This window comes from Quercus robur, chromosome 7 (genome assembly GCF_932294415.1).
Source record: "Quercus robur chromosome 7, dhQueRobu3.1, whole genome shotgun sequence".
Taxonomy (NCBI): Eukaryota; Viridiplantae; Streptophyta; class Magnoliopsida; order Fagales; family Fagaceae; genus Quercus; species Quercus robur.
The window spans coordinates 43,531,212-43,549,681 of NC_065540.1; the positions used below are offsets into that span (position 1 = coordinate 43,531,212).

The window sequence follows — 18,470 nt, forward strand, 5'->3', positions numbered from 1 at the left end:
CTAGACATCAGTATGGACTAGTTCTAAAGGTGCAGAAACTTTGAATTCAGAATTGCGAAGGGAATTTTTGCATTTGGCCACTAAGGCAATGTTTACAAAGATGTGGGACATTTTAAGAGTTGAAAAAGGGAAATTTGGGCAACTCTGGTATTGGTAATGCTTATTATAGAACATTTCTCGGGTGACAGCTCTAATTTGGCATTCTATAGCACTTGCAACAGCACCAATTAGTGGTGAATACCATTGAAGGAGCTTCAGTAACTACTTTGCCATTGTTAATACTTCCAAATTTGCAAAAATTAACTCAAATAGACTACATCTGAATCCGCTTTACTTCCTTTTACACAATATCTCATTATTGATGAAAAGAGATGGATTATTAGTCCACAACAACCATTAAAATGACTTATGTTATTGAGTGTTTACAACTTCTAGTAGAATTTCTAGTGCCTATGCTCTTCCTGATTCAAAATTCTTTGCCTACTCTTTAGGGTCCGTTTGTTTTGGCTTCAAACAATTTCAGGAAATCTTTTTCTGTAAAACTGTGTGTTTGGTTGCGCATGGAAAATAGAATTTCCGGAAATGCATTTCGTTTGACTGTAAAAATAAAGGCTTTGACCCGAAAATCATTTTACGTTTCTATTTTCACTTCAAATCATTTCCAGACTCAGATGCGCAAAGAGAGAGAGAGAGAAAGAAGAGAGAGTAGAGAGAAACAGCAAGAACACAACGCAACAAAAGCTGAAGCGTCAATCGCACCACCGACGAGATCGTCACCACCCAAGACCGATCCACCCAAAACCGATCTCGTTCTCGACCCAAAGCTCATTGGCGCCGCCGTTCTCGCCATCGTTCTCGTTCTTGACCGCCAGTCACTGATCCGATCTACCCATGAGTAACCCAGTCACCGATCTACACTTCTTCTCTCTACCCATGTCGAACCCAGTCACCGATCTACCCATGACGAACCCAGTCACCTCCCTCTCTCTTCCTTCTTCTCTCCATTTGACCGGATTTGATGAATTTTTTTTTGGTTGGGTTTTGTTTCGTGTGTTTATCTATTGGGAAATGATATTATATATTTGTTTGGATGCTGAGAAAATGGTTGAGAAAATGTGAAAAAATTGTATAATGCAACCAAACACTAGAAAATATTTTCCTTTCCCGAAAATAGCATTTCCGGAAAATATTTATTTTCCGAAAAATATTTTTCATTGAACCAAACACAGCCTTAATGAAGTTTCAATGAACAAACAAAAAAACCAAAGAAATGTCTGCACTAAATTGCATTTAGTTCTGTTCACTAAAAATGTCACAAAATTTAATTAACAAAGATTTTTAAAAAATAACATAGATATAAATCTCCATAAACACTTTCCAATTGGTCAACCAAAATTTAGAAACTCATGGGAAAGAAGCTTCAATGAGACAAAGGTTTTACCAGTCCCATTTCCCATTCAAACAAAAGAAGCTCAGGGAAAAGAACAAATCGTCCCCTTAGTTACAGTAGCCACTAACTTTTTCACCAGACATGCCAAAGGAAATCTTTTAGTTTGTGTGTGACTTACAAATAAAAAATAAAAAGAGTGAAATGATTAATGTATTATATCTATTGCAAAGACCTAAGGTTTTGTATGAAACAAACAACAAAATTAAGGATCAAACAGCTGGTGTGGTGAGCATGACAGTCACAATGCTGTAGAATAAATTGAGCATGTCAACATTAGATATTTACATAGAAGAAGGCAAGAAGGCACCACAAAAACAGTTTTAAGGAAAGACATGATTATCATATTGAAAGGATACCTAAGCAAGGCACAAGGACATAATTTTCATGGACAAAATGGTTTTGTAATCCTATTCCATCATATTAAATTGAGCAATGAGATAAATCAAGTGCTCAGGGTTGGGAAAACAAAGGATGCCTTTCACAAAACCTGGAGAAGTTACAAAATAACCACCCAAAATCCTGGAGAAGTATTGGATAATGACTACTTGAATATGTTTCTCTATAATATTTGATAATAAACTTCACACAAGTATTCATCACCACAAATGACAATAACATTAGTAGCAAAAAAAAAAAAAAAAAAAAAAAATCAATAAAAACGCAAACAATTTACACATCACCTACCTGGCTTCATTTCAGAAAAGAAATACAGAAGAATTTCTTGAACAAGGTTCAGATATTAACAGCCACCAGAACCAATGCCAATTACGTAGAAAACTGCAGCAGAACAAGCAACATTCAGTCCACATCCACAAACGAAGTGCAGTCAATGTCTTGCAGGGTGATATTCCCCATATATAAATCGTTTATGTGATGAGAACAGAGCGGGAGGCATTTTCAATTGAGACTTTCATGAATTGCACCCATCCCTGGGACCCACCTGTCCTTAACAGATTGGTTCACATTCAAACGGTTCTGCAGTAACCGTACCCGATAATAAACAGTATCCATTCTGTCACAGAAATGACCGATACAGGAACATGAAGGCTCATCAGATGCCAACCTGATCAAAGCCAAAGATAAAGCCCCATCAATAGGCCTTGGATCCGAAAGATTTTGATCTCCCATCATTTTAACCTCTCTTTCTGTGGGGAAGTACACTTCTTCGTTTCCATTAAAATCAGAGACCTTCGAATCTTTAGTGTAATGCTTAATGGCTTCATGTTTGGTTGACTCATGCTTCTCTGCTAGTGTCAAAATGCAAGAGAACCTCAGGTGATAAGTTACTACAGTTTTAACCATCTTGAAGTTGTGACAGCAGCAGAAGAAATCAAGCCACCTTCTCGCTACTTCTGATACCACTTGATAAGATCAGTATCTTCAAGAGCAATGAGTAACTTGATTGGCCTAGGGCGACCCCCGTTATTTGTAAAACCAGACATCTTAACTGCCTTCCTAACAAGTTCTATTGGTGCATCAACTTTCATACACAGCCTCTTCAAATCCTCAACCATGCTCTTAGCATATTTCCGTTCCTCTTCCTCCTCCACTCTCTTTTCTTCTTTCTCTAAAGCCTTTCTAGATTGGACCGGACTCAAATACTTGTCAACTTGCTCTTGGAACTTATCATAAGCATCAACCAGCTCTTGGGGTAATTGATCTCTAATATGCCTTAAAGAGAGAAAATCGCCTGCTGTAAGCATCCGATGCCATTCCCAACGCTCTTCCAAGGAACCCAAGAAATCTTGGACCACTTCATCAGTCCAAGTTATGAAGATTTCACGAACCTCATTGTTAATTTGAAAGTCAAATTTAACCCTTCACTTTGCTTCAATTCCCACCACCTCACACTAAAACAACCTCTTTATTAAACCAATCAAAGAAACATCTTTTATTTTTTCTTCAATAAACAAGCACAACTTATTTACATGCCTATCATCAAACCTTTCTCTATCAAATGTGACATTAAACCACCAACTAGGATTCTCTACCGAGTTCTTAAGGGACCTAATGGCGGTGTGGCGTCCCATACCGACACGCCCACCATAAGAAAAAGTTACAAACCGCTCATCATACACAATTTCCAATACCAACCTAATAGCTTCAATCAAAACCTTTAATTTCAAGTTGGGCAAGACCAAGGACTCACCTTTCTTTCTTGAGGGTAGCATTGTGACACAACAAGCCTCAATATCGAACCAATTGACGCAGAGCTGACTGCCCATTTCCCCGATATCGAATCGCTTTGAGACTGAGTGGAGAAGGGATTGCGAGTCAGTCAAGGGAGCTGAGCCTGAAACCATTGTTAGGTTTTGGAGTGGTGATGTTTTTGCAGGCAGTGAGGACACTGGGCAAAGCGACGAGGTTTGAGAAAAGGGTGGAGAAACTTGCCTTGAGAGCAGGGGTGGAGCCATGCAATTGGGGGGGGGGGGGGGGGGGGTGTGCCCCCCAAATTTTGAAATTTTTAAAAGAGATATATATATATATATATAAAATTATTTTAATATTTTCAGAATTTAGTCTACAAAAATAAAAGTTGTCCTCTAAATATTTGAATTAGTCCAATGATACTCTTATAAAAAATAATTGATCTAATAGTTATAAAAATATAACTTTATTGTAAAATGTGTTCTTATATCTATTAAATATTTGATAAAGTTTGACACTAAACATGTTTGAATCTATTTTTTTCAACTTGTTATGTGGTGATTAACAAGTTATTGACTCATTTAAAAAAAAAAATCTTGTCACTAAAACTACACATGAAATGTCTCTTTAGTTAACTTATTCTTCCAAATTTTGAATTATTCATGTTTTTTAAAATTTCATTAGTTCAATTAAAAGATTTTTTTTTACTTACTTTAGTATAAAACTTAATAATTTGTATTGAAAATGAAACTTTTTAAGAATTTCACTATGAAAATAGTGAAATTGAATTTTATTTTATGAAAGATCACCATCAAACATAATTTTGATTGAAAATACTAAGTTTTTTTTTTTTTGGTTGGGTGTGTGTGTATATATATATATATATATATATATAAAACTTATCAAATAAAAAGTGTGTATATATATGTGTATATATAATAAAAAAGTGTGTATACATATATGTATACTTGGGATTGTCTTGATAAATATATTAGTATCACAATTTGACCCTCTAAATAAAAATTCCTAGTTTCACCCTGCTTGAGAGTATTGGGTGAGAACTAAGGCCTGGAGCTGGAGGGCTGAATTCAAGTGGCTTTATTCTTCTGAGGTGAATAAGCATGAGACAATGTGAATTGAGAAGAGAGAAGTGGAAGTTTTGGATTTTGAAATTGTGGCTGAGTTCGAAATTGGAGATAGTAGCTGGCCAGATTTTCGCAAATAGCAAACTTTTTTATTTGTTTTGTAAATTACGTTTTTATATTGGTTTTATAAATAAACTCTCTAGTCTCTACTATTCAAAAAGCAATGTAAATGTAAAAAAAGCAATGGGTAATAAAAATTAAAAAGAACTTTTAGCTGATAAAAAAAGCTATGGTGTAGAATAGACTCCTATGATGACTCTCACAGTCACATGGGGCCGGGTCGACAAGTGTACATTCTCGAATCTTGAAAAACGAAGAAGTTTCCAGGAAATTTCCCACACCACTTCACAAGTCACATTTCTCAAAAAGAAGGCCACTTCCAAGTAGAAGTAGTCTCTGCGTTTCAAAAGGTATTCCATTTCTCTCATAGATTCGATTCCAACTCTCTCCGATTCGACGTACTTTCAAAAGCCACGAACTCAATTCAGGCTGGGAGTCGAATATTTTCTTATTTTTTCATATTTATTTTTATTTTTTTTATTCTTTCTTCAGTTCTAAACTTCTAATGGATTTTTTTTTTTTTTTTGGGACATGTAGATCTATATATCCAGTGGCTTTAATGGGCATGGAAGCTGACTCGTCCTCTTTCCCAAGTTCTTCTTCTTCTTCTTCTACTGCTCAAAGGAAGTATGACGTCTTCCTCAGTTTCAGAGGCGAGGACACCCGCAACAATTTTATGGATCATCTATTTAATGCTTTGAAAGGCAAAGGCATTCACACTTTTAGAGACGATGAAGAACTTAAGAAAGGGAAAGCCATTGGACCAGAGTTGTTGGAAGCCATAAAAGAATCCAAATTTGCTGTAATCATTCTCTCAAAAGACTACGCATCTTCAACTTGGTGCTTGGATGAACTTGCACACATCATTTTTTGCAAGGAAGAGAAGGGAATGACAGTTTTGCCTGTTTTTCATTATGTCGATCCATCTGATGTACGAAAACAAAGGAAAACTTTTGAACAGGCTTTTGTTGAATATGAAAAAAAGGAGAACAAAGAGAGGGTCGAGAAATGGAGAGTTGCTCTGAGACAAGTGGGCAACCTCGCTGGATGGCATTTAAAGGATACTAGGTAACACAACTTGACATATTTATTTATTTTAAATATTCAAATGACTCACTTCAAGTATATAACTTATTGACTCTATTTGGAACCTTATAAGTAGATCTATTTACATGTTTCGTTGTACATCTTTCGATTTTGTCCTGATCGCATATTTTTTTTCTTTCAGTCAACAGAATTGCACATTAAGTATGTATTTTTTTTGTTTGTTTGTTTGTTTTTTTGTTACCTATAGGTGGTTCAAACTCAATGTATATTGAACTTTCTTAATTGCAGGCCTGAGTCACAAGATATCCAAGAAATTGTGGGATGCATATCACTTAACTTGAAATATGATGCATTCCCATATATTACCAAAGAGCTAGTAGGAATATACTCTCCAGTGGTGGAATTGGAGTCGTGTTTAGCTGTAGGGTCAAATGATGTTCGCTTCATAGGAATTTGGGCTATGGGGGGAATGGGTAAGACAACTCTTGCTAGAGTTGTTTATCATATGGTTTCTAAAGAATTTGAAGCTCATGGTTTTATTAAGGATGTTAGGAAAAAATTTGAAAATTATGGTTGTGTTCCTCTACAACAGAAAATTATTGATGACATTTTGAAGGATAAGGATTTGAAAATAGAAGAGGAGTATGATGGAGTTCTCAAGATCAAGAGTAGGTTAAGTCGTAAAAAGATTCTTCTTGTTCTTGATGATGTAGATAAACCGAAACAATTAAAAATGTTATCTGGGGAGCATGATTGGTTTGGTCCCGGCACTAGAATTATCATAACAGCAAGAGATAAGCATGTGTTGGAGGCACATGGAGTGGATACAATATATGAAGTTAAAGGATTGAATGATGAAAATGCTCTTCAGCTTTTTTGCTCGAAAGCTTTTAGAAAAAAGCATGTACTTGATGATTATATAGAGCTGTCTAATCATTTTTTGAAGTATGCTGGTGGCCTTCCCTTAGCTCTTGAGGTTTTGGGTTCTTTTTTGTTTGGAAAAAGTAGTGTCGAATGGAAAATTGCGTTAGAGAGACTCAAAGAATTTCCTGAGGAAGTAATTCTCCAAGTACTTCAAATAAGTTTTGATGGACTGCAAAAGCCACAAAAGGAAATATTCTTGCATATTGCATGCTTTTTTAATCATCAGAAGAAAGATCATGTAGTAGAAAAACTAGATATTCTTGGCCTTTACCCTGTTCTTGGATTGGAGGAACTCATTGATAAATCTCTCTTAAAAATTATGTATGACGATATGGTGTGGATGCATGATTTACTTGAAGAAATGGGTAGGAACCTAGTTTTTCAAGAGTGCCTTGATGATCCTGGGAAGCGTAGTAGACTGTGGGTTTATAAGGACATTGACAAAGTGTTAGAAAAAAATAAGGTAGGAGTTTAATTAGAGAATTTGATCTCTTTCCCTATCTTTTTGTTCAACAAATTTCAAATTTGAATTGTTATGCTAATAATATATTTTGCAATTCTTCATGATTATTAGGGAACAGAAGCAATTCAAGCCATGGATATTTTAAGTACTTATAATGAAGAAAAAGAGGCACGTTGGAACCCTAAGGCCTTTTTGAAGATGGAGAATCTTAAATTTCTTAGAATTTGTGGCAATCACCGTGTCCCCACACATCTTCCTAATGATTTAAGAATTCTTGATTGGATTTCATATCCTTCAAAATCTTTGCCATCAAGTTTCCAGCTAGATGAGCTTGTTCAACTTTATTTACAACAGAGCAAAATTGAACAACTTTGGATAGGAATAAAGGTAAGCTTGTTAACAACTTTGCTTTTAAATCACAATAAACAAACATTAGGAAACTAATTATTCTAACTTTTTTTTTTCTTCTTTTATCAGAATTTTGACAAGTTGAAGTTCATTGATTTGGCTAGCTCCTTAAACCTAATCATAACCCCTGACTTTACCGGAGTGCCAAATCTTGAGAAATTAGTTTTGTCAAATTGCACAAAGTTACGCGAGCTTCACTCATCCATTGGGATTCTAAAAAAACTTATTCTTCTTGATCTAAGACGTTGCCGAAAACTAAGTTGTCTTCCAAGAAAGTTTGAAATGGAGTCACTCGTGACTCTTGAACTTTCTGGTTGCTTTGACATCGAGAAAATTCCAGAATTTGTTGGAAACATGGGATGCTTACAAGAGCTGAAATTGGATGGCACTGGTATTAAGGAACTACCTTCATCAATTGAAGGCTTGATTGGCTTGACTTCACTATCTCTAGCATATTGTGATGATCTTGTGTGTCTTCCTAGCGCCATTTGTAGTTTGAAATCACTTGAATCTCTTGATCTTTCTTGGTGCTTAAAAATTGACAAATTGCCAAAGAACCTAGGGAATGTCAAAGGTCTAAAGGTGCTTAAGTTGAGTGGAACAGCTATAAAAGAGCTCCCTTCATCAATTGAACATATGACAAGCCTTACTTTACTAACTTTTAATAAATGTAAAAATCTTGTGTGTCTTCCAAATTCCATTTTTAGTTTGAAGTTGGGTAATTCTCTTGATCTTGCTGGATGCTCAAAATTTGACAACTTGCCAGAGAACCTAGGGAATGTTGAAGGTTTGGAGAAGCTTGATTTGAGTGGAACAGCTATTAAAGAGCTGCCTTCATCGATTGAACATTTGACAAGCCTTACTTTATTGTCTCTAAAAAATTGTAAAAACCTTGTGTGTCTTCCTAGCACCATTTGTTGTTTGAAGTTGCTTAATTCTCTTGATCTTTCTGGATGCTCAAAATTTGACAGGTTGCCAGAGAATTTGGGGAATGTAGAAGGTTTGGAGTTCCTTGATTTGAGTGGAACTTCTATAAAAGAAGTTCCTTCCTCCATTGTTCTCCTTAAAAATCTCAAAGAACTTCTTGTCCATGGATTGAAAGAAACATTATTTTCATTTAATTCCATGCCAACGAGTCATATTGCTGTGGGCTTATTGTTGCCTTCCTTATCAGGTCTGCATTCCTTAATATACTTGGATCTTTGTGACTGCGATCTTTCATCAATCCCCAATGATATTGGCAACTTGTCTTCTTTAGCACGCTTAAATCTATGTGGAAATAATTTTGTTTCCCTTCCTAAAAGCATCTCTCAACTCTCTAACCTTCAAACACTCCATTTAGAGGGTTGCAAAAGGCTTCAATCATTGGAAAATGTTCCATCAACTATTGAATTCGTAATTGCAAACAATTGTACTTCACTGGAGAGATTGCCAGAACTACAAAATCATCCTTTTAGGTCATGTCCCTCCCGTTTGCTTTTCACGTATCTCAACTGCTTCAAATTGGTTGACAATATTCAAAGTGGAAGTAACATGCTTCAGGTCTCTCTCTCTCTCTCTCTATCTCGGTCTCTCTGTCTCTTTGTCTCACTCACAAACATTATGCTTTGTATTTTTCAGGGACAAAGTGGTAGACTACCAAACATGTTAGAGATTATTATTCCTGGAGGTGAAATTCCAAAAGGGTTTAGCCCTGCAAGGTTTATTTTGAAAAGTCCCCCTCGAAGTAAGCTTCAAGTGTTGACGGGTCATACATGGAAGATACAACTACAAGTGCCGTCTTGTGGGTGTGATGAGTTGATGGGAATTGCGTTGTGCATTGTTTTTGTACCCAACGGGTCATATCAAAGTAGTTGTGCATTTGAGGTACATGGATTTCGAGGGGCAGTTCCAGTAAAATCTGATTTTGCAATAAATTATGGTAAATTTGAGTCACTTACCATGCTAGACTCTGGATTTATGACAAATTATGGTAAAGTTGAATCACCTCACCTTTGGTTGCTCTATTTGTCCACTCACTATTCTGGCTCCAATTGGGGAGAAACATTTAGTCAAATTGATGCGAATGGTGCTCATCAATTTGAGATTGAAATATCTTCCCCAGAATATGAGGTGGAAAAAGTTGGGTTCCATTTGGTATACAAGCAAGACATCGAGGATCCCAATCAAACTATGGCACAATGCAGCAACAACAGTATGCTCTATGAGGATCTGGGTGATCTCCATAATGATCATTCCAATTCAGCTGCAGAAGGTTTCAGAAATAAGCGAAGCAATGACGGGGATGATGGGGCTGGACCTAGCAGAAAAGGCTACTCTGATGAGGAACCACAGCCAGAGAGGATTCATAGACTCGTAAGATTTATGGCTGATTCTGAGGATTCTAGTCAAAGGGAAATTTTTTACTTCAGTAAGTCATCATCTTTCTTGTTACTATTACAATTTACAAGTCATCATTTTGGGACATATATTAGCATTTTTTCAAAATGTTAACTTCAAAGCATTGTGCTTTCCTCATATTATCAGTGAACTTAGAAAAACATAAAATGCATGTTTGGTTTAACGTATATTCTTCCAAATGTCAAAGACAATTATGCCTTTCCAAAAGGAATACATTTCAACAACTAAAGGAGACAGTTTCCAATAAACTTGTTGGTTGGATGGATAAGTTATTGTCTAAGGTAGGAAAGAAAATTCTCATTAAACCAGTTGCCCAGGCTTTACCCACTTACACAATAACTTGTTTCCTTCTTCTGAAGGCATTATGTGAGGACTTGACTCACCTTGTAAGAAATTTTGGCGGGGTCAAAAAAAAAGGATGAAAAGAGAATGACTTGGCATAGTTGAGACAAGTTATGTGCTCCTTAGGAGAGAGGAGGGATGGGGTTTAAAGATTTACATGCCTCTAACTTGGCTTTGTTGGCTAAGCAAGGGTGGAAACTCCAAAAAAAAAAAAATTGAACTCATTTTTCTATAAAGTATTCTGAGGAAAGTACTTTCGGAATGGTGATTTTCTGTATGCTAATTTGGGTCATAATGAGCGATGCATTAGCATGTGGCATGATAAATGGATTCCCATCCAGATATAACGTAATCCTCCAACCCCACACAACCCCCTCCCTCCCACCCCCTCTCCCCCCCCCCCCCCCCCCCCCCCCCCCCCCCAAAAAAAAAAGAAGTAAAAAACCTCCCAATGGATGCTAAGGTTTGTGATCTAATTAATGGGGAGGATGGAACATAGAAGAGTAAAGTGGTGAGAAGATCTTTCATGGATCATGAGGATGATACCATTTTAGGAATCTGCCTATGCCCTGTATATGACAGAGGACAAGTTGATATAGGCTGCTACCACCAGCAGAAAATTCACTATGAATAGTGCATATAAAGTGGCTATGGATGCACTATTCCACTAACAGAGGCAAGAGCTCTTACAAGGTGAACACAATGAAGCTGTGGAAGCGAGTTTGGAAAGCTGAAGTATCTCTGTATCTGGGAAATTTAAGAATTTCATGCGACATTCATGCAAGAACATTCTTCCTACAAAACTAAACCATTTACAGCATCATTTATCTACTGATGGGGTCTGTGAGGGATGTGGGAAGGCTCAGGAGTCTACTGGTCATGTCTTTTGTTGTTGCAGAATGGCTAGAGAAATATGGACCAGCTGTAATCTTGGCCACGTAATGATTTCTGATGAAGAGGATTTTACTAATGTGTTTTGGAGAGTGGTTCAGGATGATAAGATCGAAGCCCATCTGATCGAATTAATTATGATGACTAACTGGGCTATTTGGATGCATAGAAATTAATTGAGGCTGGTGGCTTAAAATAGAGGGAATGCAATATTATGGCAACAGCAGCAGAAGAAGTGAAGGTCTCCACCCGAACCTGGGATGTATAAAACCAATGTGGATGGTGCAGTGTTCACAGAGGAAAAGACAGCAGGGGTGGGTGTACTGATTCGAGATGAAATGGGTAACATTATTGCAGCTGTGTATGAAGATTAATGCCCCCTGTCGTGTTTGGAGAATGAGTCTTATGGCATGGCTTAGTCAGTTATTCTCGCAGTTCAAATAAGATTTGGACCACCACTGGTTGCACTGGAAATTGAAGCCAAAGCTATGGAAGTCGTAGCCCACTTTGCAAGAGATATAGGTGTCCAAGAGGTTATTTTTGAAGGGGACTCTGTTAGTCTGGAATGCTTTATCTGGGAAGATTGAAACACCAGAATGTTATCAGTGGAACCGTGTGTGGATGCAAAAGTTTCGATGAGCTGAGATTTCTCAAACACAAAGCATAATGACAATAAACCAGCTCATTCGCTAGCTCAACAGTCAACACAGTTAGCATGTTCAGGATTACTTGACTTGGGTTGAGGAGACCCCAAATTTTATAGAAAGCTTTTTGTGATTCAATAAAATTTCAAGTTTCCAATAAATAAATAAAAAGAATAGATTGAGAACATACTTCTGTTTGTTTAAATATCTATTCACTAGAGAATGAAGGTCTTATCAAATAACAGTGAGTTGGTTGGCTTCATGAGCATGTTGGTTGAAATGGTTGTATCATATCCTTTTCTTTGTAAATCCTCTTTAATTCATTTTTCTTGTTATATAGGAATATCAAAAAGAGTGTTCTTTTAGTTAATGAGGATAAAATTAATATTAAACTTCGTATTTTATTTTCGATTGGGCATATTGTTTAACACATACTGGCCTTTAAAAAGGCAGTCTTTTTTCAACAATAGAACCAATCACATCTGATAGAGATATCATCACGAACCATGACATTTTCTTCTCTATCATGCGAAGTCCTTATTTTAATATCTCCCTTTAATCAAAATGCAGGAGAATGGATATTTCGGTTACTTTGTTGGTGTGCAAGAGACAAAAGACAATAGAGATGATGAGTAGCATAAATGGGTATGGGACAACCATAGAGTCAATTTCTTATTTGTACTCTTATTTTCAGTATTGGTTTTTAATTTTTATGCTGTCCAGGTATGCTTTTATAAACGTTTGGAGAAACTTCTGCTTTTCCAACATCTTATACTACTGGGACCGTGTAGACTTTCAGGTCAGTCAATTAATAATTACAGAAGGGGTTTTGCTATAAATGTGATTTAATTGTGAAGGGGTATATTTGTTAAATTCCTTCATTAACAACTTTTCACATACTAAGTTCAGTAAGTATACTACAGCATGGATGCAAAAGTTGGGAATCTCATTAATAGTCCCAGCCAAATCGAAATACTTCCTTTGGAGGACTGTGATCAATTCACTGTCCGTGATGCGGAAGGTATAGAGGCCATGGCAGTGTGATGAGCAATCTATTTTGCCATAGAAGGAGACTGGTTGGTGGTTATCAATGCAATATGCTGAGCAAGCAAAATGCACATCACCAACAGGGCACATTGTTGAAGACGCGAAATGGCTTGCAACAACCATGAGAGCATGCAAATTCTAATATACCCGAAGGGAGGCAGACATGGCTCTGCACATCTCTAGCACGCCCCAACCTCATGCCCAGTTTTTAGAAGCTCCTATGTATATGGCTTCAGGATATACCAGCCTCCATTGCAAATGTTATTTTAATTTTTTAAATGAGTCATTGTAATGTTGGTTTTTGATGCAGCAATAAAATTATTCATCCTCTTTTTTTTTTTTTTTTTTATACAAATATGTTATCAAAGACAATATTAGCCTAAATATTTAGGACTTTTTCGGAGTTTTTTAGATCTCCTTTAGGTTTTCATTTTTTTTTTTTTTTTTTTTTTTTAAATCTCTATTATTTACCATTATTAATTGGAACAAACAGGACATTAAATATTTACTACTTTGAATAAGAATGGCCAGAAGAAGAAAACAGACCACATAAAAAGCTTTAAACACTCACCATAATTGGTTGTTTCTTTATTTCAAAGGTGGTGTCATTTTTTTTTTTTTTTTGGGTGGTGATGTAACGATATCAACTCACTTTAACTTTTTTTTTTTTTTTTTTTTGAGAGCATTTTAACATAAATTGAATGGAATGGATAAATATATAGGTGAGTACTGCAAAACAAATATTGTTATGGCTACACGAAAATAATTCTTCAAGACAGCTCTTAGAAAACAACATTAATAATAAGATCCTTAAATTACCTATGATATATATACAATAAAATCTGAAAAAACCATTATAGGGCATCAACCCATGTATTAAAAGTCAATAAAACTAAAATCATGATCAAAATTTTGTATTTGAATTAGGAAGAGAAATTTTAGCTTTAGAAACTCATGCATTCACATAAAAAGGGCCTAATTTGTTTCTTCTCCAATCTTGTCCTTTAATCTAGAAATAAGCAAACATAGAAAAGCCACATAAACACTATGATCAAATTACACAACTTTTTATTAATTTTATACCCAAAAAAACGTAAAAGCTTTCATACCTAAAACTGAACCTTTTTCCATTCTTCACAAAACTTTTATATGCATAATTTGATTACTGGAACTTGAGAGGGAAAAAAGAGGAATCAACACGCAAGAGCTTCCAAATTGAAAATATGTTAATAGTAGCTTGTAACTTTGTATCCTAAAATTAATCTTAAAAAAATTGGTCATTATGGTAGTTTGCCAATGTAGATGGCATCAAAGAACCATCAAGTTTCACGAACCAAAAGCTTCTCATCATGTGATATCCAATAAAAAGAAAATAAAAAATAAAATGATATTTTTAAAAATAATAAAGTAAATTATAATTTTTTTTTTGTTACTCTGAGATAGAATTTTAATCTAAAATAATCTAAGTGTATATATGTGTAAAACTCCTTTCTAGAAACTAAATATTTGTAAATTAAAATTCCCGCTCAGCCTAAAAATAAAAAAGGAAGATGTCATGAAAGATCAACATAGAAATAGGTGGCTACCTTCTTCTTGGATGATGTCCTCTGGAGATTTCAATAAATTACATCTAATGATTTCCAAACTACCTATGTCTCAATATATTATTGTTTTTTTTTTTTTAGAATACTAATTTTTTTTTTTTTTTTTTTGGGTAAACAGAAGAGTAGCATAGAACTAAGAAACAGAGTTCACAGGATAAAGCCTGGAACGATACACCCCACTAGCATCTTCCTCAAGGGAAGTTAAAATGTCCACAGGCGGACTTTGGAAAACAATAAAATCTAGAGACTGGCTTGCTCTCAACCTAGCCAGCTTATCAACACACCGATTCGCCTCCCGATAACAGTGCTTGAAACAGATATGGCGGAACCGAATGGCCAACGTCCTATAGTCATCTAATAAGGGAGACACGATATTATTTACATACTCAGGACTAAGAAGAGCATCAAAAATAGCTTTAGCATCAATCTCTACTTCTAAAGAGTCAAAATCTCTGCAGCAACAAAGTTGTAATCCATCACACAACCCCCACAGCTCAGCAGTGAAACTATTCGCTACTCCAATCCTCCTAGAAAACCTCGTGATCCATTGCTCATGCTCATCTCTAATGATGCCTCCACATCCTATTCTATCCATACCTGGCCTCGAAGCACCATCAGTGTTTAATTTAACCCATCCAACCTGAGGCTTTTCCCATCTAACCTGCTTCATTATCATTCTATTGGGTTTAATACAAGAAGAGGCACAATAAGTAAACTCCGTGGCACTGTTAGTAATCTCCGTCGCTAACCTGGGATTTTGAGGTTTATCCTTAAACACGACTTGGTTCCTACTCTTCCATATGAGCCAGATAGCAAATAAGAAGATTGTTCTCCAAGGGGAAAAACAAGACTCTCGGCATCTCCCCTCTTTGCCGTTGAGCTCAAGCCACTGATGCAGATCATCTGACCAAAATCTTCTATCAGCCCATCGCACTCCCAACTAGATCCACACGGGTTTGATGCTCTTGCAATCCCTCAGCGCATGGATAATTGTTTCAGGATTCCTACCACAAAGGGGGCAAACACCATTTTCAAAGCATACCCCTTCTCACTAAACAATCCTTGACCCCGATGCTATTATGGTAACACAGCCAGATAAAAGTTTTGATTCTAGGAAGGATATCCGCTTTCCAAATCCACTTCCCTGGAAACTCCCCAGCATGCAAATCCCCCATAGCAATTTTGTAGGCACTTCCAAGATCAAAATTTCCCTGGGTCGAGGCAGACCAAGCTAATCTATCCCCACCCGTAGATGTAAGAGCACACGGAGTGGCTTGAATGATATATTTAATGTGTTGCGGGATCTCACAAGAGAGACATTCCCAATCCCAAATTCCATCCTTGAAAATATCCTTGATTCTTAGCTGCTGATCCGCCAGAGACAGAAGGCCTTGAATCATTTGGCAAACCGACCCTTCAGAAAGCCAATGATCAAACCAAAACCTGAGATTACTATTGCTACCAACCACCCACTTGACTCCCCTATTGAAAGTATCAGCCCCTTTCTTAACTGTTGACCAAACCCGCGAGCCAGGAAGGTTTCTCACATTCCTAGAGTGAATTCTTTGGGCAGTACAGTATTTAGCTCTCAGCACCCGAGCCCAGGGAGACTCCCTCTTTGTATAAAGCCGCCAGTTCAACTTAGAGAGTAAGGCAATATTTCTTCCCTTAGCAGTTTGCAGCCCCAAACCTCCTTCAGATTTCGGTTTAGTGACTTTGTGCCAACCAACCCAATGCATCCTTTTCATTATGTCAGTTGAACCCCAAAGAAAATTTTTGTTCACACGATCCACTCCTTGCAAGATTCGGTCCGGAAGATAGGAACATTGCATAGTATAAGATGGAATGGTTGAAGTCGAAGTTTGGACCAATATAGCCCTTCCAGCCAACGAAAAAAGATTAGCCTTCCACCCCGTTAATTTTCCTTTTATCCTATCCAAGATAAAATTGAAATCCTGAGATGATGAATTTGGATGCTTAATGGGAATTCCAAGATACTTCCCCAAATTCGGGGTAGACATACAGCCAAGGATATCGCTCAACGATTCTCTAGAGTCTTGATCCACATTTGGCGAAAAATATACTCTAGACTTAGATTTACTGATGGTTTGACCCGACACCGCACAAAACTCATCCAAAACATCTCTAATACTTGAACAATTTAAGAGATCTGCTTTTGCGAAAAGAACCAGATCGTCCGCAAACATAAGGTGCGAAAAAGCCGGCCCACTTCTAGATGCCTTCACCGGACTCCACATCTTGTTATTACACTTCTCTTCAATGAGCTGGCTGAGGTAATCCACATAGAGAATAAAGATATACGGAGAAAGAGGGTCACCTTGTCTTATTCCCAGGGACGGCGAAATCGGATCAAGAGGGTTGCCATTGAAGAGAATCGAGGTGGTGACCGAAGACACACAACTCATGATAAACTCAACAAGGTTGGTGGGAAGATTAATGCTGATTAGCATCCTTCTTATAAAACTCCATTTCAGTTTATCGTACGCCTTTTCCAAATCAATTTTGATGGCCATGTAGCCCACATTCCCCTTCTTCTTGCTAATGGTATGAACAAGTTCCTGAACTATTATGACATTATCAATCCCTTTTCGACCGAGCACAAAGGCAGATTGCAGCGGCGAAATAAGGTTCTCCAAGTATGGCCTAAGCCTAGCCACTATGATTTTAGTGACTATTTTGTAAGTCGTATTACAGAGGCTAATTGGCCGATAGTTCCCAAGAGTCTCTGGTCCCTGGATTTTAGGAATGAGGACAATGTGAGTTTGATTAAGCTTTACTAACATTTTCCTTTCCCTAAAGATCTTCTTAACTGCCTCCACCACAGAATGCCCTATTGAAGGCCAAAAGTGTTGAAAAAACCCCGCATGAAAACCATCCGGTCCTGGGGCTTAAAGGCCTTAAGGGACCAGAGGGCTGCCTTAATCTCATCTTCTGCCACCAGGCTTCCCAAGCTCTCTTTTTCCTCTTTTGAGAGTCGGGCTTGCCACTGAGAATGACCTGACTGAACCCTATCCGAAGAGATTGAGGAAGAGGTATAAATGTCAATGAAACCCTTCCTAATAAACTCCATAATCTCTGCTTCTGCATACAGCCACTCTCCAACTCCATTCTTAATGGCCAAATTTTGATTTCTCTTCCGTCGGACCAAGGTTGATACATGAAAGAAGGCAGTGTTTCTATCTCCTTGAACCATACATGAAAGAAGGCAATGTTTCTTACTCAGCTCTACCCCTCTAAACTGGTACCCGATATCCGATCCGCCACCGGTTGCAGGCTTACTATGAAACATGGTGAGAGGCGGCTGTTAGACTGCAAGGAAGGTATGGCGTTAGGTCTTTCTAGAATCTTGAAACTTGTCTGAAGCTCCTTAGATCAGGCAATGCCCTTTTTGCCCTTAACAGAGGCACTAGGTCAGTTTGGAGTTTGCTGGGCCCTTTTCCAACCCCGGATGATACTTTTCAATTGGGCTCGAAGGTGATGGGCCTTGAACCGAGAAAGGGATCTCACCAACACCACCTTGGTTCCCTTCTTTAATGAGATGGGCCACAGGGGGTTTTGACGGGGATAGCTTGCGCTTCCCTTCACGCATAGAATACCGGCTCCCTGATTTTGGGGCACTACTCGTACTTGCCTTAGCAGCAAGGTCATGCACGTCCCACTCCCTCTGCTCCTGAGCAAGAACCCGCCCGGTATCAAACATATTCCCACCTCGTCCTTTTGTCCCATTCCTTTTATGCGATACCAATAGCCATAGACCATAGTTTTCCTCTAATGCCTCAGGTTTGGTCCCTTTTTCCCGTTCAGGAATGTTAGTAACATGGGTATTGCATGGGTGTCCAGCTCGGTCCACGCTGTCACCCTCTTCCTTCCCCACCT

At 37.5% G+C, this 18,470-nt stretch overlaps 1 protein-coding gene across 1 annotated transcript; it reads left to right on the top strand.

Annotated features, from left to right (window-relative positions):
* Window positions 1-5,007: 5,007 nt before the first annotated feature.
* Window positions 5,008-13,308, top strand: LOC126693542 (TMV resistance protein N-like). Its single transcript, XM_050389527.1, has 9 exons — window positions 5,008-5,153; window positions 5,341-5,871; window positions 6,139-7,237; window positions 7,349-7,624; window positions 7,715-9,187; window positions 9,266-10,055; window positions 12,493-12,567; window positions 12,646-12,721; window positions 12,846-13,308. The coding sequence occupies exons 2-7, from the start codon at window positions 5,363-5,365 to the stop codon at window positions 12,543-12,545; spliced, it is 4,200 nt and encodes a 1,399-aa protein (XP_050245484.1). The 5' UTR covers window positions 5,008-5,153; window positions 5,341-5,362; the 3' UTR covers window positions 12,546-12,567; window positions 12,646-12,721; window positions 12,846-13,308.
* The last annotated feature ends 5,162 nt before the right edge of the window (window positions 13,309-18,470 follow it).

What these genes read in the sequence shown, in the direction of transcription:
- LOC126693542 (XM_050389527.1), top strand. Translation starts at nt 5,363, where the DNA reads ATGGGCATGGAAGCTGACTCGTCCTCTTTCCCAAGTTCTTCTTCTTCT. An exon ending in GTGGAAGTAACATGCTTCAG is followed by an intron (nt 9,188 to 9,265) that starts GTCTCTCTCTCT and finishes TGTATTTTTCAG; the next exon opens with GGACAAAGTGGTAGACTACC. An exon ending in AAGGGAAATTTTTTACTTCA is followed by an intron (nt 10,056 to 12,492) that starts GTAAGTCATCAT and finishes ATCAAAATGCAG; the next exon opens with GAGAATGGATATTTCGGTTA.